Genomic DNA, 27055 nt, shown 5'->3' with positions numbered 1-27055 from the left:
TGCTGTAAACTTCACTTTTAAAAATGACAACTTGTTTTAGAGGGACTTCCCTCTACAAATAATATTACTTGCTTCATATCAAGGTGGAACTAAAGGCCAAATTATGAGAGTTTGTCATTAATCTGTCAATAATTTAAAATCTTGGATAACTTATTTCAAAAGATCATTAAAGAACTGCACCTAAGCGGTAGCAAGGTAGGAATAGTCAGGATTGTTTGTTTTCTTCTGCTATGCCTTTTCATTGTTATGAATGTACCATCATGGGGTTTTTAATTTTTTTCTTTTTAATCTTACTAGTAGCATTTGAACCAATTACCTTCGGAGATTTTTCCTCATGAGTTAAAGGCACTGTAGGTAAAGGGGAGTCAACTTCTTTGTAGATCAGCATTTGGAAGGCATCATAATACACACTTTGCCAGTGGTTTGAGTAATTACGGAGTGTAAGGCAGATGAGCAATTAAACTTGAGGATTCCTATGTTCCAATTCCTAAAAAAACCCCCTAAAGTAGTGACTATAGAGCACGGCCTAACACATTTTTTGTATCTTCATCAAAAAGCAGTTTGATAGAGTGGATGAGTTACCTCGCTGGTATATTAAAAAGCTGAATTCTATTTACAATTTTGCCTGCAGGGACTTCGACGGTCTCTGTCACAATTACTTGTAAAGTGGATGAATAAAATTTGTGTGCAGCTTAGTAGCATTATCAAGGGTTAATAATAAACATACTGAACTACATAAAGGTATTGCCGTACATTAATAGGAAAGAAATGATCTCTGCCTCTTGGCCCTGAGCCTTTCTGGCTTGCAGGCTCTCAGTATCAGTGTGCCAGCTCCTAGACTACTGACTTCTTTGTACAAGAGTCTTTCACTTTCAGACATGTCCCTGAATTCATATACATTATTTTTTTTAGATATATTAATGGTAAAGTTTATTAAATGACATTTTAGAGCACTCTTCTATATTGGTTATATGGTATATCTGAAACATACTGTTCCAAAAACTTCAGAACCTGCCCCTTACTTCTTTGTGTTCAGTTCTAGGTGCCACGTTCTTTTTTTTGAGGTATTTGACAGAGGATATAATTACTTATTACAGAAGCAAAGCGCTGCAGAGTTTTGCTTTTATGTGTGACCGGAATGCCATCCTTCCTTTATGCGCTGTTTCTACTAGCAGGCATAGTGTCAGCTGGATTTTCATCTGTGTTACTTCTGCCTCAAAAATTAAACAAGAGAGGAATTTTAAACAGTTCCAATTAGCCCAAGGTCTGTGAAAGTCTCCTTGCTTGGTAGGCAGTTTGGTTTCCATGCTTTTTTGGCCAGCGTACAGATTTGAAGAATGACAAAGGATAGTTATTACACTTGCGTATCCGCACAATTTGCGGAACACACACAACCAGGCATTTACTACCAATTTTTTTGTGTGTTGGCTTTCATTGTGCGCGTTGTTATGTATAACCTACAACATCTAATGGCTTGTACAGAAAAGCTAATTTGTGTAAGTTAACTTGGAACGCAGTCTAATAGTTTTGAATGTTCCCATTTCCAGAATGGAGAGGAAAAAAACGTGTAAGTTATTTCTAAGTTGAATATACTTGTTTTTCAAATGTCTGCTGAGAGGGCTCTGTGGAATTCAGAAGTCTATGCAACAATACCTACTTTGTATTATATGTGTGACTTTTCAATTGCCCATGAAACTTTACCTTTAAATCTTTAATTATATGCTTACACACCCACATTATTAATACTTATCACCTGTCCCTTTACAGGTCACAAAGAAACACCCAGTGTTTGGACATTAGATCCATAGTTTGTGTTGTGTTTTCATGCTTAGCCCATGTTAAAGAACTAATCTTGATAAAAATTCTTGTGCTCGTTTGTCGGATTTCTCATCTAGAGCCTGGTTCATGAAACCAGTGGGATCCCATTGTGTCTGTTCGGAGAACGTTTATTTAGTCCCTGAATCCCAAAGCAGTTTCTTTCTCCTCTTTAAACCTTTTCCCCTCTTTACGCTCCATTATTTTAATAGAGCTGCTGTTACCAATTTCAAATGCAAATATTTAATATATTCTTTTTAATTTTGTCTGGCCCAAAGCGAAGAAATCTATCTAGAAATTGAATAACTTAATATCGCAGCAAAGTTTTGCATTTGGCTTTCTTAAAGACATGGGGGTATGGAGTTTAAAACTGCAAAGCTCGTATAACAGACCTTAACACCTGTCCTCTACTTTATAAATATGTATGATATAGCACATATAGAACTTTTTTGGGGAAAAAAAAAAGAGTGTCGGAAAAAATTCCACAGGGTACGAAGAGTGGTGGCAACTTCAGAAGTAGTACCATGGAGTATGTTTCCTCTGCACTTGATTTTTTGCTCATGTAGCTTAATAGATGGTCATAGGAGAGTAGGTTTATCTCAGTGCCTTTGCAGAGGCAAGTGCAACATTTGTCTGTAGCCGTACCAATTTTTCTTTTCTCTGTCTTTTCCCTTCCCACGTTTTGGAACTGGGCGGGAAATGCAAGCTCTGGCAGAAGTGACTTTAGGTTAATGCCAGTTCCAGACTGTCTGAGAGCCCTTTATTGCCTCTGTTTCCTCATCTTGTTTCCACTTCTACGTTCAGACAACCCTCCACGCAATCTGGCCGTGGCTGGCAAGCATGCCTTCCTACCGTCCTGCCATCTGGAGCGGCTCTTCTCTCTTTCTCTTATTTAATTGCGATATAAGCTCAGGCTTTAACTGAACACATGCAACTGTGTTGGTGAGCGGCCATATATGAACTGATGCTATCCCCTGCAAAATAGAGCGCTCTCGCATTGTATCCCCTTAGGCCTTCCCATAAAGATGGGATTTTTGTCCTGCTGCCTCGATTTGCTGAAGTGTTAAGTGTGGATAAGCCCAGGGAATCGCTGTTGAGGAGCTAGTGTCTAAGAAAGCCTCAAAAGCTTTCAACTTTGTTTTTTATTGATTTGTAAAGGGAATAGTAAGCTTTTCCCTCTCTCTTTTGTTCACCTGATAGTGCAGATATTCTCCAGACGCTGACAAGCACGGCTGTATCTTTCGCTGTGCTGTGCTTGTCAAAGCTCTCGAAGGCTTTGACAAAACCCGTGGCTTCTCCTCATCAGCCTGCGGGACACAGGTTGTGTGTTCCCTTTCACGTTTTGTGCCCCTTTGCGGTTTTTAACATAGCCACGTGCAAAGAGAGTGCACCTCGGCATGTAGCTGTCTGAAGACCATGCCAGAGAGCATCAGGCAAATATCCTGGCCTCTTCAAGGCAGCCTCCCTGTTGCTTAAGAAAGAGAAAGAAAGATTTGGGAATCCAGAGGAGAGTGGCAACAGATCTGTTCCTGCCTTTGTAAAGACCAGTAGCAGGACAGTCGTGTAGAGGGAGAAGAGGTAACGTAAGGACATCTTTATTTTAGGGTTTTTTTTAGGTTCCCTGTCCGTTCCCCAGCCTCTGAAGAGAGCACATCAGAATGGGACCATCATTGGCCAGTTCTGCTTGAGTTCATGAAGGTGCTGTTATTGAAGGCGTATCCAGTTTCTACTGACCTGGAAAAAAGTTGTTTAATAATATTAGTTGCACTTTTTGAAGCTGCAGTGCCCAGTGTGTTTTTTTTCCCTGCTCAGGACACAGCAGCTGGAGAAGTGTTGTTAATGTAGGTATTGTTTCTTTCTTTCTGAATATGTCCACAGAAATGTTATACACCACAAAAGATGCAAATAGCCGTATTTGGCATTGCTTGTGAACATAAAAGCAGCAGAATCGTAATGTTACTAGAAAGAGAGGAAGCAACTATCCTAGAGTCTGTTATTCTGAAGTTACCTATGAAAAAAATTACTGTTTCCATCGGAATTCTTTAATGAAAATATAGAAATTATCTCTAGTCTTGAGGATATATGTATGAATTCAGTATAATACATGGTTTATATATCAGTATAATTTAAAAGCAGTAATACGGAGGGAAACGCTTGTTATAAATGATATGGGGCCTCTTAGCTCCATGAGAAGAAACACGCCGTTCCCTCGGGTGCCTGGTCCCACAGCAGAACTTTCTCCACTCACATCAGTTAACAGCAGAAGGAAGCTGCTGGCACCAAGGTGAGGATGATGAGGGTGAAATCGTGTGTGGGCGATATCTGCCCTCTCGTGGAGAGAGAAAACATCTTTCCCTCACTGCGTGCAGCGTCTGACAGCATGGGCTGTCTTAATCCTAAGGAGGCGATACGATAGTTCATGTTGATTTTGGAAACCAGACAACTATTCAGTCACAAATTTCCCTCTGCTGCCTTTGAAAGGTGAGAAGCGTGCAACACGCGGAAAACAAATTTTATTTCTTTTTCAAAATATCTAGTTACGTCTGTGTTCAACACAGGGAATTCCCATATGTTTTTCTTTTAAGTTTTCTGATTTTGGTGGTTTGTATGTTGGCTACAGGTGTCACGACATAAGGATATTTCCCTTTATCATAAGCTAGATAAACTTCATCATAGGCTAATAAAAACCCCATAACATTTAGCATAATTAATTCTGTATTGCCTGGCTAACAGTTCGGAAATGTTTCTTAATAACCTACTGGTCCAACTAACTGTTTACTATGAAAAGACTATTCTGTGCAAAATCAAATGGGTAATATTGCGTATACATCTTGTGTGGTACTAACATCTGTTGTATCTTCATACGGTTTTATTTTTAATTATCCGTAAGAGGGAGGGGGGATGGAAATGGTGTCTGGAGGTGCCATTTGTCGTGTTTTCTATGGTTCTGTGAGAATTTGGGGGAAAACTTAGACCAATTTAGACCTTTTATAGCTATATGTGATAAGTAAATCAAGATTTTAAAAAGCATATAAACACTGTTCCAATGCATGGTATTGTCTTATAGATTACAAGTACATATTCGTGGTATTATATCACACTAATAGGAGGTCGAGGGGAGTATCGGCTATGATGAGTCAAGAAGGTTAAATATTTAACTGATTTAACCCAAATTAATCCACGGTAGGGGTGTGGGAAGAGTGTCCTTATGTACTGTTAACATACCATGACGTATCTTCTCTGTATGACTGTTCTTTGTGAACCAATGTTTTTAATATGAAAGCGTATTTGAAACTGCTTTTTAAAATGTGTAATATAGACCTTCATCAGAACGAAATTTCAAGAACATTGAGCAAAGTTGACGAACAGAGGCAAGATTTTGTTTAAAACAAATAAAAAATTTCCCAGCCTACGTTGTTTTCGGTACCAGGCAAATATTACAAAATAACGAGCGTGCGGTAACCACTGCGCACAAAGCGTCTCTGGGATTGCGCTGTGGACGATAGCATGGGCTAGAATGTCTATCCTCACCTTTTCACGGATGGGTAAGGAAGAGATGGTGCCGTGGTGTCATGAAGCCAAACCATTTACTGAAACATCGGAAAGCAGTAATTTGTGTTAATTATGCAGTCAGTTCAGTTGAAGTTAAGTGCGTGGTCTGTGGTTTGCTTGCGAGGAAGGTAGGCTGTGCGGTGCCTCGAGCCAGGTGCTGTGACTTGCAGTTATTGGCAGCACGTAACCAGCGGTTGAAGAGATGCAGAAAATGCAAAAGTCTGGTCACACAATTATTTGCTGTAATTTCCAGGAAAGGGGGTAGGCGTTATGAAAGATGCACGTTTTAGTAGAAATATTTGTACTATTTGTATTTGTACTTTCAAAAAGGTAAGAACATATTTTGCTTAATATATGAAATTCTGAACCTTCCCCTAAAGGTAATTTGGCTAATTACGAAGCACTCCCTGTGCCCCCAAAGGAGGGGGAAACTGTTTAGAAAGACTTGAGCAAATTGCCCCGTACTTTTTTCATTGGTCAAACACACTAGCAGTTTTACAATTCTTCTGAGCTAATGCTTGTCTATCAGGGAGAAAGCAGTGCTTGTGGCGCATTTAAATGCGTTATTTGTACTTACTTAAGCATTATGACCAATCTGTTTTCTTTTTTCTCTTGTTGATGTATTAATTGCCTATAAATCTAGACATTGTTTCTGGAGTTGGAAAGCCCCTACCTTGAGAAAGAAAAAGGAAAAAGAAAAAAAGAAAAGAAAAAAAAGAAAGTAAAAAGAAAGAAGAAAGGAAGCTTTTCATTAACAAAACTATAACCTGGGGCTATTGAAAAGGAATTAAATAAGCTTCTTGGTATCAAATATAATAGTCTTCAAAATGACCAGGCTTATGATTCTTCATATTTAATACTAAGTAACCAATATAATCAGGCAAATGTATTTTAGCATTACAGCTAGTTTTTCTGCTGTTACACTATACTAATTTATGCTGTTACTTAATACGAGTAGGTTCTACTTGGACCTGATACGCTATATCTAGAAAGTCATTTCAACTACTGTTAAGACTGATGATCGTATGAGACACTAAATAATGAGGAAAAGTGCTATTTCAAGTGGATTAACTCCTTATTTCTTACCTCATGATACAAATGACTCGGTGGCCATCAGCAGGTCTCATAGCTTTTCTGTGCTCCTGCCTTCTTTGTCTGCATAATCAGACCATAATACCTGCCTACGGCTTGGGAAGGCTGTAAAAATTAAGTATCCTACTGCTTCTACAGTGTTTTGACGTTGTACAGCATTAAAGTTAAAACACGCGATCGTGTAACTACCGTTATACAATTATCACCACTTTGATGAAAGGTGACTTTGATGCAAGGATCCGAGAAAGCTAGGAGATAACGTCGATATTAGTTTATTCCTTTTTTACGATCGGAGCGTGGTTATTCGCATTGTCCATCGTGGGCTTGGTCACCCAAGGTGTTTACGGCCTCGCTGTGGTTTATCGCAGGGGCAGCGGCTGGGGCTTCTCTCAGAACATTGTGCTTCCAGGATTATTATTTTTTTTTTTGTAATTTCACCTGGGGAGGAGATGTCCTTGAAAGCATTGTCTTAACGTGTATCTCTCTGCACAGTGTATTTCAATTAGCAAGCATCTGCCCAGAATCTATAGTTGCTTAGCTGTTAGTTTTTACTGGGAGGTGTTTCACAGCTTGTTTTATTTGCTCTTTGTGCGATGTAGGTTACCATGGCCTTTACTGTGAAGAGGAATATAACGAATGCCTGTCTGCGCCCTGCCAGAACGGAGCCACCTGCAGGGACCTCGTCAATGGCTATGAGTGCGTGTGCCTCGCTGAGTATGAAGGTAGGACGGGGTTTGCCTCTCGTTTTTGAATTGTTCTATGTATTTTTTGATGGTAGGTTCTGTTGCGAACAGAGATATACAATACCCTCCGCTGAGCCGAAATAAATCCCACATCTAAAATTAGCGGAAACAAACTTCTTAAGTGTAGATCCTGATCCCGTAATCTTTATTCAAACGAGGAGTTCAGATTTAGCTGGTCTGTGAGAAATGTATGTCCTTGTCTGGGGAGAAACGGCTTCTCTCTGTTCTTCTTAGGTGTACTTTTTTCTGCTCTTTTTAAGATACGTTAGAAAGTGATGGGTTTTTAAAAGAAAACACAACTGTTAAATAAAATTTTTCATCAGTTGTTGTTAGGAGCCATTACATGGAGGGCTTTCCAAATTATTTTATTTATTTTCTCCAGTGAAGTGAGTTAAAAACATAGTAACAAAAGATTAGTATTTGAAACAGATTAGCACAAAGGAGTAGAAATGAAAGTTTTATGTTGAATGTTCATTTAGAAGACCATAAAGCCCAGAGACAGTAGTAGGTTCATGACTGCTTTCCCATGTTAACTGCAGCTATTCCTAGGTATGTTCGAATGGAATCAGTCTTCAGCATTTCTTAAGTAATTTATAAAATAGAGCAGAAAAGTATGTGTATTGCTAGACAAAAATCGTTTACCTTGCAGTGGATTTCAGCTTTACACAGAGCAGCACGTATCAGCTGTCTGTGACATGTCCCTCTGTGGAGGGCTAAAATGATACTTTTTTTGTCTATTCTGTTTCGAATCACGCTGTGAGAACATTTTGAATGCAATTTTATATGTTGTTAGTATTAAAATATATATATATTTTACATAGAATGACTATGTTTTAAGGAACATTACCCCAGCATTTTCTCATTAAGCATATCAATCCTTATCTGTGTTGATAAGTAATGCTCACTTAACAGCTGCTTGAGGCTAAATATGTATTTCATGCTGGTTATTGCACCGCTTTTTGACAACAGATACAGAATTCATCATTTTAGAGGCTTAGTGAGGAAATGACCCTCAGCTTCTCATGACAGTTTAAAGGGCACTTAACCATAATGTTATGACTTCATGTTCTGTTCTCATCCGGACCTGTACATGCAGCTGAAAGCACTGCGTGCGCGGCACATTTTGCTTTAAATGAACGCAGGGGACCTGGTCCTGTAAGCAGTTTTTGCTGATTACTGAGCTTTCTTCAGTGACGCTAACGAATAGAGCTGAGGTACCCAGCTGAAGATACTATGTGGGCCATTAGAAGCCCCAGTTTTACCCCCACCAACCCAGACCCCCAGTCTGCAGTCCCCTCTTCTGCCTCCATACCCCCCCTGGCTGGCAAACGGACGAGAGCTGCTGTCGCTGGTCTGGACCGAAGTATCTGCCAGCGCGTACCTGTGGGCTTCTGGCTCCGCTGGCCGCTGCTGCTTAGCTGCAGGATGCTCAAACTAGAGTGCTCTGCCTTTTTTTGCTGCTGACAGACTGACCAAATGATTTCAGCAGGTCTGTAGAGAGCGAGTACAGACCTGTACTCACATGTGTGAGAGTGTGTGTGTATGTATATATTAAAAAAAAATATATTTTTTTTTTTATTACCACTATTAACTTGAGATGTTTATTTTTATATCTCATGTAAGCTTGCATTGCTGTACATAACTGCAGTGTTGAACACTAGAGAACTAAGTTCATTCCTTTTAATCGTTCACTCATTAAATAAATGTGCTTGTATACATACATCTGATATATTATGTGTCCAATTTCTTCCTTTTTTTGTATTGATTTTTCTTTCTCATATTCTTTTCTCTAAAAACTCTTATTTTCTCACTAATTTTACCTCTGTATAGCTCTACACCTTGAACTCTCCAAATTCAAATTCACAAACTGCCCAATTCCAGTGCAACACAATTGATAGTCAAGAAAGAGGCTGGGAAGGAGTAAGGCAGGATCAGCTGCATGTCCACTTTTCACATGTATTTGTCTAACCTCTTCTAGTCCTCCATCATTGTAGGTTCTGTAATCTCCACAAGCAACATAATTCCTTCACTGTCGTTCGCTACCTCATGATTAGAAACATTTTCCTGATGCCAAAGCTGTGTTGCGGTTTTTATACATAATAAACAATATGAGTTTGTGCTTCTATTGACAACGCCTCTTTGCAGTTTGCAGGACAGTAAGGATTTAGAAACATGAACCACCTTAAAAAGTGCAAAATGTATTTGTAATTTGTAAGCGTTATCACATGGAAGCATTCAGAATCCTGTCTTGCTCTTCAGTTTGTTGAAATTCTTGTAAAAAGTATAAGAATGGGAAAACTTGAAGATAACTTAGGATTTTAGCTAAGTGGTCACTTTGGATTCATTCCCAAGCAAAGAATGGTGATAAGACTTAGATTTAGACTTAAAACTTACATTAATGGATAAATTTAAGCAGGTCTTTTAAATGCAAGCTAATTTCACGGTAGTAGATACATTATAAATGAAGTCCCACCAATCATTCATTACTCACATACGCACATTTATTTTTTTTCGTGTTTCAGTGCCATTCATGCACTGATTAGATCATTCATGTATTGATTTTTCTAGTTTTATCTGAAAAGTAGATCCAGAGAAAATGAAGCTTGTAGCAGTGGCAGCAGAGCCTCTCTCCCCATCCCCAGGTGGGAATCTGCTGGGCTTTGTGTTCTGTATGCCAGATACGGCTTGCACTGTCTTCTGCAAGGCAAAGCTGCTGAATTCACATAGCCTACACCTGAGAATGAAAGAGCGAAGGTAGTGGCATGAAGCTGAGCACCCCAATTATTTACTTTTAGCTATGCATTCGAATAAATTAATTTATCCTTTTATTGCTTTAGTTATACTCCTCAGTTTCCTGCAAAGGTCAATGAGAGGCATCAGAATGCTTATCTATACTATTAAAGAAGTTATTACGTAAAATTCTTACTGAAGGCAATTATTGTTCACATTTTATTGAAGAATATTAGATAGGTGATCAGATTATGCTTTGTTATACCATTGGTTTTTCATAGACACTCCAGCAGGTCTTGTTAGCAGAAATTGCCCTAACACTCTTATCCCAAAGCCTCAGCGGGTGGGAAGAGCAGAGAGGAGGCATGTATGTAAAAACTTTAGTCACCATAAAATATATGGCTTTAGTCTTATGGCATTAGCCTAATAGGACAGGTTTGGAGGTTGCACGTCATTGTGCTCATCCAGGTGAAGTTGGGTTATCACGTGTACCGATTTCATGCTGTCAGTATAGGTCATGTTAATGGCAATTACTGATTTTACCTTTCCAGGAAGGCACTGTGAATTGTACAAAGATCCTTGTGTTAACATCAACTGTCAGAACGGTGGCACTTGTGACAGCGAAGGTCTAAATGCTACGTGTATTTGTGCACCTGGATATACAGGTGAGTAATTTGTACGTTACACAGAACGTCTAGTTGTCAGCGTTCACTGTGTCCAAAAGAAGACAAATACCAAGTAAGACTCTGTCTCTTCAAGGAAACAAATTCATTTGGACTTTGCTGAATTGTAATCAGTCTAGTGAGAATGAAAAGTTCTTGGTATTACTTGCAACTGCTTTGAACTGTAAAAATTTTGCAGCAAAAAAAGCCCGTTACTAAAGAGAATTCACTAAGCTAACAGCTATTTAACATGCCTTATGGCCTTACTGCTTGAGACTGGATTGCAGTTTAAAAACAACATTTTGAAGACTTCCAGGTAAGCCAATATACTAATTGGACACTGTTGAAACTGGAAAATGTTTTAACATTGACCTTAGTTACTGCGAGCTGAAGAAACATCTTATTCTGTTACCTTAATATGCAATTGCTAAAAGCCCTGAAGTGCTCGTTATGGATCAATTTACACTTTCAGAGTAATGGTAAGCAGCCCTTTTAATCCTTTGGCCTTGTATTTAAACTGACATGTTTGGTGTAATCCAAATGTCTGCTGTCAAGACAATTTACAACCTGATGCTCTGCTAGTCCTGTCAGGTAATATCCAATGTGATGGTAATAGATAAACCCACTCATAGCTGTTTTGTAGATCAAATCGTGCTTTTTCATCTGTGCTAATTAAAGGGCATTTTTTTTTTTAAAAGTATTAGCTTTCCGTTGTACAGTGGCTGTTTCTCAGAGGCACTGATTATCTACATTATTGTATAGCACTTCAGAATACACATGATAAATTGTTATACCACATTTTCTTGGGATGGAACTTATGTTTAGAGAAATGAGATACACATAATCTGGGTGAGGTTAGTCAAGTCACGTAGCCCTCAGACTTTGTTTTCACCTGGTTGAATGAGGATAATATTTCCTCCTTGGAGGCTACGTGAGACTTATTTCTTTAAACAGTTATAGAATACTTTTGATGTTCTGAGAATAAAGATGCTATTGAGCTATAAGGTGTTTTGCAGCTAGAGAAAAATTAAATGACTGATGATATACCTGCTACGTGAGGTACCTGCTATATAGAAGTTTGTTTTTTGTTGTTTTTTTTTCTGATATAAGGCGAAGAATGTGAAATTGATGTAAATGACTGTGACAGCAACCCATGTCACCATGCTGGAACTTGCATAGATCAGCCTGGTGGTTACACCTGCCATTGTCCACATGGATGGGTCGGTGCAAACTGTGAAATACGTAAGTTTTGTAGTTTTCTAAAAATTTCTAAAAATGATACATTATAATAAAGAAATTTATATTTGTCTCTCAATACCTATCTGCACAAATACTCTGAATCATCTGTAAATTATCAAAATTCTGTTAAATGCATTTTATTTTAGGCCATAACATTTCAAAAGTGGCTATGAAAGTTAGAAACATCTGTTTCTGGGCACCCTGCTTTGAGATGTGTTGGACTGGATTGTCAGAGATGCTGTCTCACAGCTGGGCACTAAGCAGTTTGCCTTTTAATTGCACTTACGCTTCAGAGCTTACTTCCACACTTACCTTGGGCAAAGTGTACTTCTGTAGTGCTATAAGCATGGTCCGAACGGACTTTTGTTGACTTCTGAGCACCTGCAGTTCTAGTGATGTTTCAGCAAAACCATTTTGAACTTGCTTACCTAAGGAAACAAGTCCTGTGTAACTGTGCGGTGACTTGCGTGTGCGTGCATTTACCAACTTTTTCAGGAATAACTTTTCCAAGCATAGGCCGATTTCCACCAAATTTGTTAGAAAGGTAAAGGTCTCCAAAACAAAATATTTCCGAAGCATTTAGTAAGACTTAGAGAGGTTCCATTGGTGGGTCTTCCGAGGGAAGAGCTTCGGTGTGATCTTGCTTCTTAGTATAGAGAAAAGCTTCAGCGTAAGTGCATCCTTATAGAGCAGAAGAGAGTCCATGAGAGGAAGGAAGTATGAAGCCCAACTGTGGAAGAGTTAAAATGGAAATTAGGCTTCAGTAGTTCTGCTGCTCATGGAGCTGCTTTGTATTTCCCTGATGTCTTGTTCTTGGGCTACAGATGTTGTCTTTACTAGGGAGTTTAGCCGTGTATTTAGCTGCTTGAATGCTCAGGTACTGTGGTCATAGATCCCTTCAAGTCATTATACAGCTACACAAGTTTGTGTGAGGGCATTTATGCCTCTTAGCACAGCTCATGTTGCAGGGATAGGTGATAGATTAAAAAATAAACAGAAGGGACTCAGAAAGCTCCTATCGTACATTCATGAGAAAATACCTACACGAAGGCTGGAATAAAAAATGGTTTCTGTATCTCATTCTGTAAATCATCTCTGATTTCTGTTCTTGACGTTAGTCCTTACTTCAACCCAGAAGACAACTCTGTTCACACCTGGACTGACACAAAAATTTTATCTTGACAGGCTTATGACCTTCTCTCCCTGTAATTACTGGTTGTGAATTCAGTTTCAGTGCTTTCTGTCGAAAGCAAAGACTGCAGAAGAGCATTGCTAGCTGGTCCAGAGGTGGTGACAGCACTGCCTTTTTGTTGTCTCAGTGAATGGCGCACACGCTTCCCTGTGTGGTACGGAACCATCGTGACGTTGGGAGCACAATGTTGTGTGCTACCTGGATGCCATATTGCTCACGCTAAAAGATGCTCAGATGAGCTTTTACTGACACGGCGGCTGTTAGCGATACCTGAAACATGCATGTCCCAAGTTGATCAGCAAGGCAGTGTAATTCTGCCTGCCTTAGCTAATAAGTAGCGGGCTGACAGACAGATGAGTTTAGTTCTCGGAGAAAGCAATAATCATCCTGGAAACGTACTTCCTGGGGTACCTCAGTGTAGTAACAATTACATTTCTGTTACGTTAGGGAATGAATAGATGCCAAAGGGAAACAGATGGGCTTGCGTGCTTTCTGAGCCCTGCAGATGTGCTATAGGAAATCAGTGATGCTTGTTCTGGAGTCCTCCTTTGGCTGTCATGCTCTAGTCGCTAAGAGTTTGGCTGTTTGCACCACAGATACATATTGAGGTGCATATAAACACATGGGAAAATGAGAGAAGCAGAACAGAGGGTGGAGGGAGCCTTTTCTACTGTCCAGCTACTCAATTATTCCTGCTTCCCCCTGTGAGGGACGCGTGCCCCCAGGCGCTATATATGACAGGTAGGTTCAAGCTTACATCCGTGGTTGGTCAACATTAACTCCTTTCTGACCGCGTTTGTAAGTGTACGAGAGAGAGACAGGGGATAAAACTCTGCTTAAACTTTGTTCTCTTGAGCCGAGGGGGTTGTCTCTGCTTAGTGCATGTTTCTCTACAGGTAGCGTCTGTTTATAGTTGAACTGCAGTGGCCTTGCCTGCTGCTCAAGAACTTGGATTTTCTGCTTGTATTACACACTTGCAAACTGTGTAAGTTAAAATGATGGGAAGAAGCAACAGCACTTTGCTGTTGCTGTTTTAAGCCTTTTACTGCCTTTTATCTTGTGACTGCTATGACAGGAGGCAGGGAATTATCTGAGAGTTAACTGGCATTGATAACACCGCAAGGCCGATTCTCAACCAGAAATATTAGACCTTTTCTTTCCATCTCGATATTTAGAGAGAATAATCATATAGTATTGTTCATGGCAATTGTTCTCAATTGAAGAGGTTGAAATTACGGTGTTTTTTATCCAAGAAATCAGGATAGCTAATAGAGTGTATATACGTAATAATAATAGTAATATAGGAGATACAAAAAAAAATGCAATCTAGAACATTCTGGTTTGGGTTGGTCTTAAAGGAATGAAAACAGGAAAAAAAAAAATCTTTGCATAGTCACATAAAGATACGTTTTGAAGAACAATTAATTTTAAAATTTGAGGGTTACCCACAGTTTCTTCAATAAGCTTAACATCAACAAATGTCTGATGTTCCCTTGCTATTAAAGTCACTTTGACACAGCATCAAAGTAAAATGATGTGTTGTTATGGGACTCCATGGTACTTCACAATAGTCAGATATAAGTAAGGACATGCAGCCTCTCTAACCAACGCAGCGGCTTATGTACAAAGCTGTGGAAGCTTTCCTAAAGCGCTTGGATTTTAACAGGTATATAAAGGATTATGCAAATAGAGAGGGATTGAGTTTTGAAGAAATCACTTTACAGAAAGGATTTAAAAGCATTTTGATCTGCAGATTTGTTCTACAGAACTGTGTATCCATGGGAAGATCTTTGCGCTCACTGTCTTTCCCTGAGCTACGAGTTGACCAGCTGACGGGAACCCAATTCTAATCATATCTAGAAAGGCCACGTCCAGCTCTTTTATAAACAGGTGCGGCGCTTCTGATCTCACTGGAGCTGAGTCAGTGGTGCAGTGGATTTCTGTTCAGCTCTAAAGATTGAACCTATCAGTAAATCTGTTTCAGTTCATCTTTCCGTATCTCCTTGTCATATTTATCATATTGTTTCAGCAATTTGTACGTAGTGGTTAAAAATGTATTGGAAATTAAATTTAAACACTGCACACTGACTTCCTTTGTATTGGACCATCCCTCCGAATGCTAGAAAAAGGGATGATGAGGCCAGGCTTCAGGCTTCTCAAGGCGGGGACTGGTGCTCAGGAGCCGTTTGACTAAATAGATCACGTTATCTTTTGTGATTATCTGTTACTAGCCATGGAGGAGGCTGTTGGTATTTAATCTTTGTTGGAGAACAACTCTCTATTTACTATTAATAGTTCCCCATTTTTTCACCAGCTCTTTTATCTGCTTGAAGTGACTACCCTAACAGGATTTCAGGGTTATCTTCTTGTCAAACCGTACTCTTTAATTTTCAAGTGCTGTATATACAGCGAACTTGACAAGATGTGTGTTGCCTGGATGAACTGTGAAGTTTATTATATCATCTTATGGTCCTTACCAGTGTTAGCAATTCCAATTAAACAGGATTAAATCGGTCTTAATTATAAAGAGGATATTTTTCCTTTCAAAATGAAATGTATTTGCCTAAAAAGTTAATGGAGCATTCACTGTACAAATGCTTACAAAATGTCTCATATGAATTCTCTAATGTCTGCTGTTTTTTTGTTAATATCATTGCCTTTGCCACTTTTGTAATTATTAATGTAGTTACCAAGGTAAGCCAAACCATGTGGTTACTTGAAAACTAACATTATGAACAATTTCTAGTACAGACTGTGCGGTGCGCATTGAAATCTAATTCTTAATTAATTTTATGAACATTACTATGACAACTAAGAATACTGTGATTTTGAGCTGTCTTGTGTTTTTTCTAATCTTTGGAATATAAGCTGTTAATCTTCATCTTTCTATCTGGTGGGGAAGAAAGGAAGAAATTTCTCTCGTCCTTATCATCCAGGGATGGAAGACATGGAATCTAAATCAGAACTGTCTTGCCATATATCTGCGCACATTAGATCCGAATTTGGCCTAGTCTGACAACCTGACAGAAACCACCGTGTGTGACGAATGTGCCGCAGAACAGAAATAGAAACCCATCCCAAAGTGCACAGAGCACAGCTGTATTCTCCCCCTCATATCCCGGCTGGGCAAACTGCAGTAACAGCACTTTAGAAACGTTAAATCACTGAATGATGCAGGCTGATCAAAACTTTACTGATCTCTGAAGAAGATAACACAAACAAGCAGTCAGTCCTGTAAAATCGGCTCACATTTGTGGACCAAATGCCTAAGCAAGCCCCAGCTCAGAGGTGCTCTGGGACAACCTTTACTATTGTAAACGAAGAGCAACCATTTCTTCAAACTCTGCCCAGGTGAATCCCACAGGTTACAGCTTCGGGCTTTCTCCCTACCTTCCTCTAAAATGGATTTTTTTTTTTTCCCCTGTACTTATACATTCCCCTGTATTTCTACCATAGGTGGAGGTTATATCCACAGACGCCACTAAATTTGTGAATTCAGCTCAGGTGGTTGAATCAGTTATCTGCCGTCATCAGCATCCTCGAGAGGTGGCTTCTAAGAGCATCTTAACATTCCCAAAGCATATGCTTGATAGCCCTGTTCCCAGACTGTTTGTCTGGGAAAGCAATGCAGAAGTCCGTTTGAAAAAGGAACAGTCACTTGCTAGAAATAACTTTTGCAGAGTGTCAGATTTCTGTAGTCGGAATGATTCAAGTCTGTTCCTGGTTTGAAATAATTTATGAGACCATAGGCTTTTTAAGACTGCCAAAAATGAACCCTAGAGGCAAGTACAGGTTAATTAGAAATACTCTGACCCATGCTAGAGAAAAACAGATCTGAGGACATAGGCAATTGAGAGACAATCTGTTTGGCATTGATAGACAACAGTTTGGGCGTCAAGAATATTTATAAAGAAGGTCTGGAATACATAAATACAAGAAGCCTCTTCCAGATTGGCTTTACTTTAAGGTCTGCTTTGAGACCTCTCGGGGAAGTTATGCTTGAGAGAAGACTCTAGTGGGCTCAGTACTGTAGCACCTTATGAGATGCCCTTTTTGTCCTTGAAATGCTGAAGTCTCTGCAGTCTGGTGGAGATAGGCATAACAAAAGCCTGTGTTTCAAATTAAAACCCAAGCATGTTTAATACATATTAAGTCACACACTTTAGTGGAAGGGTTCACTAACTGTTAGAACAAACTGCGCAGAGAACTGGTGCATTACTAGAAGCTTTTACATAAAACCTGCCTTCCTTTAGAGACCCTATGGTATATTATAACATAATGCAAGAATAACTAGACGACTGTCTATGACTTGGCTTATACAGGAGATCAAACTAGATAAGTGTTCCTATATGACCTTAAAAATCTACAAAAAAGGTGGGTGAAGGATCAAGGTAGTGCTATTCAAATTTGTTGCATGTTAGGCATGGCGACGCATCCATAACAGAGCCTGGGAAGGTTCAAATTACATACCCCCCTAGCTTCAAAAGTCTCCACAGAAATATCAAACGTGAATATCATAAAAGAATTCGATTCAGCAGGAAGGATATAAATTACTAATTAATAATAACCTTTTATTTTTTTATCAACAGATCTGCAGTGGAAGTCCGGGCATATGGCAGAGAGTCTAACCAATATGCCTCGTCACTCCCTCTACATCATAATTGGGGCTCTCTGCGTAGCGTTTGTCCTGATGCTGATCATTCTGATTGTGGGAATATGTCGCATCAGCCGCATCGAATATCAAGGCTCTTCCAGGCCAGCCTATGAAGAATTTTACAACTGTAGAAGCATTGACAGTGAATTCAGTAGTGCAATTGCTTCTATCCGACATGCCAGGTTTGTTCTGGGGATGGTAATTTAAAAGAAGTCTGTTACGATATGTAATTTCAGTCCACGCGTAGTGCATCTAACTGCTGTTGGCAGAGAATGGGCTGCTTCGCTGTGAAAAGACAGGATCACCGGCATTGCTCGTTGTTTTTTTGATCCCTATTCTGTTCTCATCTGAAGTGTGATAATCCAGCACAACTCCTGGAAAACAGAGAGAGTTTAATTCTGAATTTCTTTGGTATAACTGGTGAAGAGGGACAGATGCAGAGTTCTTCGCCTGTAAGATCTTCTGTTTGGGATGTAAATACTGTAACTGATACACACACGCAATTTGATTAGATAGCAAAGGCACGTTGATTTTTGTGACTAATTTACCAGATTATTTAGTGAGACTCACCTCAGTAAGTTTGCAGACGACACCAAGTTGGGCGGGAGTGTTGATCTGCTCGAGGGTAGGAAGGCTCTGCAGAGGGACCTGGACAGGCTGGATCGATGGGCTGAGGCCAACTGTATGAGGTTCAACAAGGCCAAGTGCCGGGTCCTGCACTTCGGCCACAACAACCCCATGCAGTGCTACAGGCTGGGGGAAGAGCAGCTGGAAAGCTGCCTCTCGGAAAAGGACCTGGGGGTGTTGGTCAACAGCCGGCTGAACGTGAGCCGGCAGTGTGCCCAGGTGGCCAAGAAGGCCAGTGGCATCCTGGCCTGTATCAGAAATAGTGTGGCCAGCAGGAGTAGGGAAGTGATCGTGCCCCTGTACTCGGCACTGGTGAGGCCGCACCTCGAATACTGTGTTCAGTTTTGGGCCCCTCACTACAAGAAGGACGTTGAGGTGCTGGAGCGTGTCCAGAGAAGGGCAATGAGGCTGGTGAGGGGTCTGGAGAACAAGTCTGATGAGGAGCGGCTGAGGGAACTGGGGTTGTTTAGCCTGGAGAAAAGGAGGCTGAGGGGAGACCTCATCGCTCTCTACAACTCCCTGAAAGGAGGTTGTAGCGAGGTGGGGGTCGTTCTCTTCTCCCAAGTAACAAGCGATAGGACGAGAGGAAATGGCCTCAAGTTGCGCCAGGGGAGGTTTAGATTGGACGTGAGGAAAAATGTCTTTACTGAAAGAGTGGTGAAACACTGGAACCTGCCAACCAACCGGGATGGTTGAGTCCCCATCCCTGGACGTATTTAAAAGACGTGTAGATGAGGCACTTAGGGACATGGTTTAGTGGGCATGGTGGTGTTGGGTTGACGGTTGGACTCGATGATCTTAGAGGTCTTTTCCAACCTCAATGATTCTATGATTCTACTCTCTTCAAATCACTCATTTTTGTGCTCCTGTTTGCCCCGAAATTAGGATCTTTCTTACTTGCTTTCCTAGAGATAGTAATTTTTTGACTTTTAATTTTAATGGAGCACTTGCAAGCCAGAGCATTGGGTGTCAGAATAATACAAAAGTAGGACTGGAAGGGATTCAAGAGCTCAAGTGTAAACCATTGCACTGATATAGCATTAGTTATACCTAGCTCCCTGCCAACAATCGTGTTTAAAAACCTCCAAAGGAGTTCAGTAGGGTTAGAAAGGGCTTTCCTAAAATCCAGCTTAGATTTTCTTTGATGTGAATTAGGCTGCTCCTTGCTTACTGCTCTTCAGGTTGTCATGAAGAATAATTTATCACTGTTCCCTTTACAGTAATCATGTACATCAGGTGTTGTGTCCCCCCCCTCTTTTTTATAATAAAAGCAAACAAAGCAAAACAACCTCTTTCTTCCCTGTACTAAACTAACCCATTCTTCCAGTGTTTCCTCCTGGATCATGTCAGCTTCTTTATTGTCTTGCTGGGACACGCTCCAGATTGTCTTTCTCTTTTTTTGAAGGGTGGTCCCTAAAGCTGGAAATAGTTCTCCAGCTGAAGCTTTACCTGTACCAAATGAACTGAGTAATCACCTCCTGCATCATATTTATGGCATTGCTGTTCATACATCTGAAAATGAAACCTGCTTGCTTTTTTTTTAAAAATTTACATTACACTAGCGACTAATGATTTAATTTTGTGACCTGCTAGATCTTTTCCTCACCCCAAGTTCCTCTGTGCCATTTTGCTTCCTAGCCAGTATTGTCTCTTCTGTATTTGACATCTGTCTTAATAGGGTAGAACTTTCATTTTTGTTGTTTCTTTTTCCCATTTCTTCGATTTGTCAAGATCACTTCAAATTCCAACAAGTGTTCATGTGTGTTACCATTAAAATGCTTTTAAAAGAATGGAGGGAGACGTGTTCCTGTGCATTGACATGGAGAAATGCGTGCATATTGGTTGGTGATTGCTGGGAATTCATTTTCCGAATACTCCAGTTCTGTTTCAGTGCAAGTTAAATAGGTTAATTTGTACCACCGCTGAAGTCGTTGAAGTTATCTCAAATGGATGAGGAGTTCCCACAGACTCAGTTAATCACATCGCAGCTTTGGGCAGCAGCTCTTTAAGCTGTTCCAACTAGATTTACAATAAAACATTTGTTCATTGTCAAAATATATTAGTCAGTAAATATTTTAAAAAGAAAGATGTGTATAGTTGATTTAACATAGCAATAAAATCAGCATTCTTTTAAGTCTTCCCTCGAAGTCTCCTTTGCCACTTAGCCTTATCTCTTCTAGTAGGAGCTCAGCATCTCCACACGATATACACCCCGAGAACTCCTTTTTCCTTTAGTAGTGTGTTGGGAGAGGAGGGAGCTGCTTTATGGCCCATAAAAAGCTTTGTAGTTTTTTATTATTTGGCCTTCTGAATGTCTACTGTTACGTACTACGCATCTCCAAGGGTGGAGAGCAAGGTGCAAAATGATACTGTTAATCTTTCAAATTAAACACCTCCCTCCTACTACTGCAGCAGTGATGAATGTGTCAATCCTGTTCAGTTACTACCCGCTGAAGTGGTACTTTGCAATTCCTCAAGGACTGGAATTGGTCTCCTGAGGAACAGTGTGAAACACCTGGGTTTTCTTACTTATTTCTTTAAGCAAATTTGGCAGCTTTCTATCTAAGGGTACCAAGGAAAGGTGTACCAGCAAGGCAGGATCTTTTTAATCTGAATTTTCCCCGCCTTTTACAGTTTCACCGGCAGGCAATGGAAATGGTAAAAGATTTCCTGTATGAAACCTTTCAAATCTTGGAAGCTGGGCTAGTTCAGGTCTTTATCGCTACTCTCTGGATTACTTTGAATGAATCTATGTTTATTACTGAAAGCAGAAGTTTAGAAAAACAAGTTTTCATCAGGGTTGAATAACTGCCAAAGAAGTTCTTAGGCTGGGATATATTCATGATGATTTTTCAGATCCATATTATGCGGTTAAAAATTACATTATTGGAACCTGTCAATAAAGGGTTTCCCTATCTTGGGAAAGGTGTTTCTACTTAATGCAAATGAAAATAAATGTTTTCATTCCAAATAATTCTCTGTGCCTCTCAGAGAATGGATGCCTTATAAAACTCCAAGCTAGAGCTGCCAAGTCAGGTAATTCACAGAGGTTTAGTGTGAAGATTATTGTGTTTATTTTGGTTTCAGGAAGATATAAAACACGGCTTGGGTCATTTCAATCCAGGAAAAAGCAACAACTTTTATAGTTATTTTTGCATAAACTCTAAAATCTGCATATTAAAAATACCAAGGACTGAATTTTCAGAATTGCTGTATCTGAGAGATCTGCTTCAAGTAATAGATTCTCAGCATTTTCTGAAAATCATTCTCTTTCCCAGTTAGGTACCCAAACTTATTAGTAATTTTGGAAAACGGAGGCCTAAGGAAAAGTGAGCACATTATTTTCTTTACATGTAAGGTTTCTGTTAAAGTCAGTAGGTGTCCAGGGAGCATGGATGCCTGTTGCATATTCAGTAAATGATTTTAAAATTACTTGTTCATGTTTCTCAGCAGGTCTTTTTCTTGATCATTTTTAATAATTTGGTCTTTACTAATCAAAGTACCTGCTGTAAGAGAAAACAAATGTGCTGAAGGATCATGACTAATAAATGTCTACTTCTAGTGAGTGCTCTTAGGATTAGCAGATCAGAGCTAGATAGTTTTCTAACCAGGTGAAGCACAGCTCTCTTTAGTATTCATTATGCAGACAGTAAATAAATACTCCTTTTATGTTAAAGCCTATACATTTTAAAGCCAGCAGAGAACACTGTAATGAAATGGTTGACCACTGGCTACTGCAGCCATAAGACTTCATTGAATTGGAACCAGGATCTGTTGTTGAAACTGGATCGTCCACTTTAGAAAAGCATCCACGCTGAGTTCACAGACTTACAGTTACAGAGACTGTACTACTGTAAGCTTTTTGTGTGTCTAGATATCATTAGCATTAGACTTCATGCCCTACTTACAGTGTAGTTTCTTTAATTTTTACTTTCACGTGCTGACTCTTGTTCTGTCTATGTGTGGGTTGAAGAGTCTGCTTCAGCAGACTCTGATGAAGTCATCTTGTCACAGCAGGGTAAGCTTCTCTCCACTGCACATTCTCCACGTTCCTGTGTTTGAGCTGGCTGCGTTAGACTGCAACGTCCTAAGCTTCCTGAATCTGATGAGCTTCAGCACATGCTCGTTTCTCACGATTTCCTGACGTAGGTTTCAGTGATGAGTTTCAGTCAGCTACCTCTCTGTGAAAGTATGATCACGTGCACAAGTACTCTGGTCTCCACAGCACGCGCCAATTGCTCGTGTACGTCCTCTGCCAGTCTCAACTTTGTGGGAACTCTAGGATTATAGTTCAATTATACTAAGGAATGCAAAATATCACTTGTGCACATGGCCTTTTCTCTGAATAATGCCGAGGAAATTAATCTTCTCATTCTCCTCCTGTGGAGGCAAAAATAATCCCTTCCTCCTGTGGCATGCTTTTTTTTTTTTTTTTTTTTTTTTTAAATTCTGGTCTCTCTCTTTTCCTTCTCTTGTTTAAACTTTATTTGTGGGCTTCTTATACCAGTTGCTGGTTTTGAACAGAGTAGCAACACGTGTTTTTTTTCTTCTGCTTCTGGGGAAACTCTGAACTCCAGCCTATCCCACAGAAGTTGGAGGATACCATTTCCTCGGGGTTCAGCCGTCCAGTGTTCTCAAAAGTCTTCTACTTGAATGGAATTGTTGAGGTTAATGACTCTCTGTGGTTAGCCATCTTTTGAAATGTCCTTCTAAGGAAGTGGAGGGGCAACCCCATTCCGTACGTGAAGTAGAATTTGCGGTCTCTGTCACATACACACATATACACACACGCATGCGTGGAGCTGCCTGTGCCAAGAAGAATTCCTACATTTGAATATATACTGTCCCCAAAATCATCACAGAACCCTCCGTCTCTCTTTGTCAAGTTACACAGGTCGCTCTTGTCCAATGTTTCATTGCAAAATATATTTTCTAATTCTCATGTCATTTACTTGACTTTGTGATGATCCCTATACTGGTAAGTATCTCTGATACACACATCGGAACACTCATCACTCATGAACAGACACGTCAATGCTAAATGTAGAGGCCATAGAACTTCCCTAGTCCTACTGATACACTCCTTTCACAGATCTAAGCACATAATTGTTCATCAGACACAGTATGGCATTAAAGCGAATGTTAAACTGATTATCCACCGTGTCCCTCCAGTCTTTTTCCAGACTCAGTGCTTCCCAGGATTGAGATTTCCCTACACGGTGTATACTCTTTGTTAGATGAATAATCTTGCATTTGGTTGAATTGGAAGAAATCTTTATTCATTTGTCTGTATGTGCTTTCGTTGTAAGCAGCCTATTAATTGATCTGCCGCTCTGTAGCAGGGACCTGCATCTTTTCACTATTTATTACCCCTTGAATCGTTGTCTCTTGCAGATTGTGTTGGTAATTGTTTTACGCTTTCTTTCATGTCATCAGTTAAACGATGAAATAGCATCCTTGTGCAATCCTACCAGATACACGCCCATTGAACTGAGACTTCCCGCTTAACAATTCGGTTCTGAGACCTCTGAGGTTTGTGTTAACTCTGTTTACTGTTACGGGCAGGGACTGGCTTCTGAACCGCCTGATCAAAGCAATGTGGTCTACCAGCTAGATGGCTCAGCCAGGCCACAAACGACAAGCACATGTGCTGTGGTCTTTTCTCAGCGTTTTCTAATTAGGGGCACATGTCAACCCTGACCTACACAAGAGAACAGATTTTGTACCGCTTCACCGTGTGCAACAAGCCACGTGTTCTCTACCTGTCAGAAAGGGCAAAATTTGACTTAAATCACTGGAGAACGTTCATCATCATTTCTGTCTAGGCAAAGCTCTATTTCCTTTAAACCCTTGAGAGTGATGGAGAAAAAGGGTGATTCGGAATTCATTGCTGCCTCTGATTTAGTAAGACGCCACGACTTGATTCCTTCATTCAATTCTTGGATTGTTATCTCATTTACAGAAAATCAGGTTTATCCACCATGATGCTGATGAGTGAACGTGGCCTGTCTGTATTTATTAAAGTAAACTACAGAATTAAAGTAAACTACTACTGTATTTATTAAAGTAAACTAAACTAAAGCAGACATTCATGCATGGAAATGTATCTAGTGTGGCCTTATTGACAGCTGAAGTACTTTGAAGAATGAAATTTCCACCATATAGATCATAATGCTTCCAGCCATTTTAGTTCTGTCAACAATTTTAGATGTCTGAAAACAGCCAAGAATTAAATTGGAACAGTCAGGAACTTGCATAAAAATCTTAGAAGAAAATCAAGTTAATTTTAGTTTGGTCCAAATATTATCCTCAAAATCTGAATTTTCTGAATCTCACCTTCCAGCGTGCACAACTTTAATTAATATAGACTTAATATGGTACATAAGAAGGGGTTGAAAAGAATCCTTAGTGTGGATCATTACAGAAGTAAGTCTTGCGGTTTCTGTGTTAATATTTTCTCTGCATCAGGTCCATAAGGAAAACAGACTTGACCGTGTTTTGCCTCATTTTCCTGTGATCCTTTTTGTTATTTAAAGCTCCTGTAATTGTAGTCAGAACACTTTAGTCGTTTTCCCGCTTTCAAGTTGCATTTTTAGCACTGTTTTTGTATCTTAATAAATGATCAGAAGGGTGATAGACTGTCCATGCAGTGCAAAGGCACCCAAAGGAGCTCTGGATACGCCAGCACCGGGGCCACAATGACACAGCCGCAGCGGCTCTCTGCACGGGCGGATACAGCCTGGCTCTTAGCGGTGGTGGTTGCCCAGGAGGAGGACGCTGCTGATGTGATTCTGTTGCTTGTGAACCTTTGCTAGATTAGTATCTTTACGTGGCATTGCAATATCCTAACTGCCATTAATTTTGCCGGTGTAGCAAATAGCGTGCAGCACGTTGATAATTTAAACGTGCCTCTCGAGTGGATGTCAGGCGAGCAAAGACTTCAAGTTCATTTTCTAAATGCTTTGTCTATAGCTTATAACTCAATTCAGTGCACAACTATTGAATTTCCAAATGCAAATGTCACACAGTTGTCGATTATTTACTTTTCGTACATATATATGACCTGACCTTAATATTGGTTGTTAGAGCAGGCTCTAAAATAAAATTCTGGCCTCGCTGGAACTGTATCAGTTTCACTCTCGCCTTCCACAGTCTTCCCGTATTCCGATACTGCTGAATTCCACAGCAGAATCCCTGTAGCCTTTGCTATGGAATCTGTTTCTTGTTTGCAAGAAGATTTTTTTGGTTTTATTTTATTTGATACATATATTTCAAAAGTCAGAGTTCAGATATTTAAGCTTCTGTACTTCTGGCAGATTGCAATACAATTTAGAATTTATCTAGGCTCTCTGGGTGTGTTTCTGACCGCATACCGTAACTCAGTGGGTTGTTGCCATTAACTCATTCATACTTCTGTTTGTCACCAGAAGCTTTCTTTTGTTTCCAGGTTTGGCAAGAAATCCCGGCCTGCAATGTATGATGCAACCCCCATTGCTTATGAAGATTACAGCCCAGACGACAAACCTTTGGTTACACTGATTAAGACAAAAGATTTGTAATCTAGTGTATCTTTTTTTGGATTATTTTTCAAAAGGATGGGCTACTAACCTAATTTAAATATTTTTAAGAAGAAAGCATAAGTAATTTAAACCATTAAATGCTTCAGAATTTTCTGTAGAATATTTAAGAACCAATTTTCTGCAGCTTTTAGTTTGGAAAAATATTTTAAAACAGAATTTGTGAACTTCATGAATTACATTTTACTGTACCTTGAGCTCTATAAACTATAAGCTTATGATAGTGTGTGCTTTTTTTCTTGGTAGACACTATTACTAAACCCAGATGAGTTTCTTGTGGTTGTTACAGAACAGAAAACAATAATTAATGAGGAGTTCTTTATGACATGTCAGTGCCAGCTTTCTCAGTAGAGGTAGGAAAAATGTGAAGCATAATATGATATATAATATATCCATTAATTAAAAAAGTCTAAAATGTTTGTGTTGTGAAAAAGAAACTAGTAAAAATTATTATTCCTAATCTGAATGAATTAGCTTTTGCCTTTTTCCATGCATGGGTAGATAACCTATTTCTCCATTATTTCCTGAAAGTTGCTGAAACATACTCTTGAGTTGATGTTTGACATTTTTGTAATAGTATTCCGGCTAGGCCTTGTATAATAATTAAAGTGCCTCTTGAGGCAAAGTTAAGGGCGTGATCCTTTAAACACTGAAATCAATGAGAGAACGTCCATTGACTTCAGTGGGCACGGGATTGGATCCTACAATTGGACTGAATCTATATTTTTCTTTAAAAGTTGAAGTTTTTTATATTGTGAGTAAACTAAGCATATGGTTTGGGTTGGTTGTTTCCTAAAGGTTGTTGATGTACAGTATCGTTTCATGAAATATTGTGTATTTCTCATAGTGCTTCTTATTTAGGATCAGTATGGGGTTTTTGTGGCTGTATTTGATTGCTTATGGGCTTCCTAAAATTCTTGCTTATTTCAGAAAATATTGAATAAATGTTATCAAGTGAAGATTGCAGCTGTTTCTTTGTTTTTCTTCATTTGAAAGTGCAGTGTTGTCTATAAATTTGAAAGGACACGAGCGTGTAATGTGCTATAAATAATGCCAAAAGAAGATATTCCAGCTGTTAATTAGAAAAGGAAAAAATGGGCTTTATTGTCAAGGTAATCTCTCAGAAGTGAGACAAATACAGCACCGGAGTAAAGATGCAGTCCTGCAGTCCA

At 39.6% G+C, this 27055-nt stretch overlaps 1 protein-coding gene across 1 annotated transcript in view; it reads left to right on the top strand.

Annotated features, from left to right (window-relative positions):
* Positions 1–26842, top strand: part of DNER (delta/notch like EGF repeat containing) — a 139932-nt gene extending 113090 nt beyond the window's left edge. Inside the window, exons 9-13 of the mRNA XM_076340939.1 lie at positions 7059–7181; positions 10484–10597; positions 11705–11836; positions 17615–17861; positions 25754–26842. Of these exons, the coding sequence (XP_076197054.1) occupies positions 7059–7181; positions 10484–10597; positions 11705–11836; positions 17615–17861; positions 25754–25865 (728 nt within the window). The 3' untranslated portion in view covers positions 25866–26842. The remainder of the gene's footprint in view (positions 1–7058; positions 7182–10483; positions 10598–11704; positions 11837–17614; positions 17862–25753) is intronic.
* The last annotated feature ends 213 nt before the right edge of the window (positions 26843–27055 follow it).

Source organism: Aptenodytes patagonicus, chromosome 6 (genome assembly GCF_965638725.1).
Source record: "Aptenodytes patagonicus chromosome 6, bAptPat1.pri.cur, whole genome shotgun sequence".
In the NCBI taxonomy this organism is placed as follows: Eukaryota; Metazoa; Chordata; class Aves; order Sphenisciformes; family Spheniscidae; genus Aptenodytes; species Aptenodytes patagonicus.
This window is presented reverse-complemented; position numbering and strand designations above follow the sequence as displayed.